The sequence below is a fragment of the Rutilus rutilus genome (assembly GCF_951802725.1).
Source record: "Rutilus rutilus genome assembly, chromosome: 20".
Classification (NCBI taxonomy): Eukaryota; Metazoa; Chordata; class Actinopteri; order Cypriniformes; family Leuciscidae; genus Rutilus; species Rutilus rutilus.
In genome coordinates this window covers 26,193,519-26,196,951 of record NC_140225.1, presented here as the reverse complement: position 1 = coordinate 26,196,951, position 3,433 = coordinate 26,193,519, and the positions used below count along the sequence as shown (strand labels likewise).

General features: G+C 35.6%; 1 protein-coding gene across 1 annotated transcript; it reads right to left on the bottom strand.

The window, feature by feature from the left end:
* Positions 1-716: 716 nt before the first annotated feature.
* On the bottom strand, positions 717-2,826 carry hcar1-3 (hydroxycarboxylic acid receptor 1-3). The gene is made up of 2 exons (XM_084391168.1): positions 2,687-2,826; positions 717-2,127 (listed from the first exon to the last, which is right to left on the bottom strand). The coding sequence occupies exon 2, from the start codon at positions 2,092-2,094 to the stop codon at positions 1,117-1,119; it is 978 nt and encodes a 325-aa protein (XP_084247294.1). The 5' UTR covers positions 2,095-2,127; positions 2,687-2,826; the 3' UTR covers positions 717-1,116.
* Between the last annotated feature and the right edge of the window lie 607 nt (positions 2,827-3,433).

Sequence of the window (3,433 nt, the reverse complement as noted above, 5' to 3'; positions counted from 1 at the left end):
TTTCCAACCAAAATCATACCCTGACTGATGTTACTTTCTACTGAAGGACCTTGACAGAAATGTAGTGGAGTAAAAAGTAAGATATTTGTCTTTTAAATGTGAAGTTAAAGTAAAAGTTTCCAGAAAACATAATACTAAAATAAAAGTACAGATACTCAAAAAGTGTACTTAGGTACAGTACTCAAGTAAATGTACTTTGTTCCTGTCCACCTCTGAATTGTTGTTTGTATAATAGTATGTTAATGTCATGGTTTGGTTCAGATGATGAAAAAGGTTCAAACAGGTTTCTACAATCAAAAGGTTCTTTAATAAACAAGTATTCCAAATGCGAGAAGGCAACGTAACAGTGTCTACACACAAACAATACCAAACAACAACAACTGAATGAAAAGGAGGAACTTAAATACATGGTGGTAATGAGACAATGACAAACAGCTGAGATAATGAGTGTCCATGACAACTAATGATTGGTGGGAAACTAGGAACAATGGAAACATAAGAAACAGGTGACTGATGAATGCAAACTAAAAGTCCATGAAAACAAAACTAAACACACAGATCGTGACAGTTATGTAATATTGATATAACTATATATGAAGATAATTATAACATAATTAATAGATTAATGTTTTCCACATATTTAATTCTTTATAAAATATATATATATATATATATATATATATATATATATATATATTTTTTTTTTTAATAAAGAATTAAAAAAAATATGTGGCTTTAATTTATTTAATTTTATTTAATAATTAGGTTAAAAGTAGATAATGTATTTGGCATGATGTATTATATACAATTTCTGTACTATATGCATCAGAATAAAAAAAAAAATATATATATATGTCCAAAAATATAATACAGTAGTCAACATTTAAAATGGATCAAAAAAGTTAATCAAAGTTGTCCTAAGACAAGAACGGGTATTGTTCAAAATTCATGTATAACTTTAATAAAAGGTTTTGATCCACTTCAAATGTTGACTACTGTAGAATGTATATATGTAAATGTATTATAAAGAAACTTGACAAACACCACTGTAATGAAAAAGTAATTGTATATTAAGCAGTAACACTGCACCGATGCTCATAAAACCCATATCCATTCTCAATCACTTCCGGTGGGCATACTGTCCCGTCGGCTCATCTGTAGCTTCATAAATCCAGTCTGGTTTACAGCTTTTTTCAAATAATTGCGGAAGACAGAGCTAGAAAAGCAGTAGATGACCGGGTCCAGAACACTGTTTAGGTAGGTAAAGGCTATGGACATAGAGAACAACTGACTGGTGAGATTGTAAGCCTTACAGTACTTATCTCCAAGCTTTCTAAAATAGAGTGCTGTCAATCCTGTTCCAATGCTAGGGAAGAAACAGAGGACAAAAACCCCAACGATTACTAGCACAGTTCGAATAGCCCTTTGCCCTCTCTTGTCCTTGTCCATCTGGCGTGACCGTAGGATACATGCAATACGCACAGAGCAGAAGACCAGAAGTATTAGAGGCACAAAGAACTCTAAAATAAACACTGCATTATGCAGCTGGATGCCTGGTGGTGTTTTCTCATAGTTACTGAAGCTCCTACAAAGAGAAATGTTATTTTCCACATTCAGAAGATTGTTGGCCAGCAAAGGGATCCTTAGAGATATCACAACACCCCAGATGAAGCAGGCAACCCCAGCTGCTTGTTTTGTGCTTATGTGATTCATTTTGTGATGCGGATGGACCACTTTGAAGTAGCGGTCAACAGCCACGGCAGTCATGAAGGCAATGCTGGCCGAACGATTGACTGACAGCATAAATAGGTTGGCCCGACACCATGCGTCTCCAAATATCCACTTCTCGCCACGTATGAAGTTGTCAATACGGAAGGGCAGACTCACGAGAAGCAGAAAGTCAGACAAAACAAGGTTGAAGAGGAACATGACGTTGGCCCTTAAAGACTTAAGGTTTTTGCTGAAGACTGATAGTGCCAAAAGATTCCCAGGTAGGCCGAGTAACAGCTCGATGATGAGTAGAGGAGGAAGGACGGATGTCACCAGGTCCTGAGGTGACCTACCACAGTGATGTGCAGTGGCGTTGGGTGTCATGGTAGTTCAACAGTCAGAGTTGCTGTGTAGTTTCTGTAAATACAGTTGACAGTTTAACACAATTCTCCAACAGAATACAGTTATACAGAATACAACATTCTGCTGTCACCTCAGGAACACATTTCTAAATTATGGTATTACAACTAACTTGTTACAACACTCTCATGCTCCCCTAGAAGTAGTAGAAAACTTGTTGCAACAATGGAGGATGTTTGTGGTATACAAGGAAGTGTGTCTTCCTGCTTAGTGTAAAAATGATGAAGCAGTTTCATAAACTAGAAGTTAGAAGTACTGTTGCATGAGCACCCACAACTTGCACCAAAGTGATCATGCAATGATTTTAAGCCTTTAAATGATGCATGGCATCCACAAAAGTTGACAGATTTCATCAACAGTTTAATTTCCAAAATTTATCAATTTAAGAACGGACGTTTAAACCATTATGCATGATTTACTTTTATCCTTACACATTATTCTATGGCACTGTCAGGTTTCCAAGCCCCATTTTTTACATAGTAAATACATTTAACTTAACATTTAATTTTTTTAAATATTTGAGTCCAACTTCTAAGCAAATATTGTTTTGACTTACCAGAGTTCGCTACAGATTAGTTTTCTGATTCAGACTCACTGAGATGCAAGCAGAGAGTGTAAATAAGGTTGTCTCAGCTCAAGTTCAATGTTCTCATTTGAGGGTAATGACCGCCCAGAGCTTGTCTTTAAGCAAGCTTCCTCTTGTCATAGTGACATCAAAATGGAAGAGTGAAGTTTAACTGATACTGATCTTTCTGTGTGTAGAGTGTGGCTGCATGCTGCAGTAAACACACAATGATAGCATTAAAAAAAAAAAATCTGTCTTTAATGAATAAATCCAAAATGGAACACTCAGGAGATCACAAGGATAAATACAGCATAGTATAATCACATAAACCAAAACAAGACTGAATACTGAACAGAGGAAACTAAGGGCTTAAATACACAGAACTATAATGAACAAATCTAGAAACAACTAATGGGATCAGGGAAAATGAACCCTAAACAGTGAAAATAAACAACTAAACATTACCCTGAATCTCTTTCTTTCTTTCTTTCTTTCTTTAAACCTGCTAAGAAAATTATGAAATGTTAAACTCTTTACTGGAATTACAAAACAGCTGTACTAAAACTTTACCATACAAATCATGTTTTATTTTGTCCTATACTTGCAGGAAACAGCAATCATTTGTTTCCATTGTGAAAAATGATTAGAGTTTTCAAACAGATTTCATGAACTCTCCCCCCCAGATCCGCCCCAAACTCATGGCATTGGTTGAGCCGAAGTTGCTTTGTTGTGCTGGTC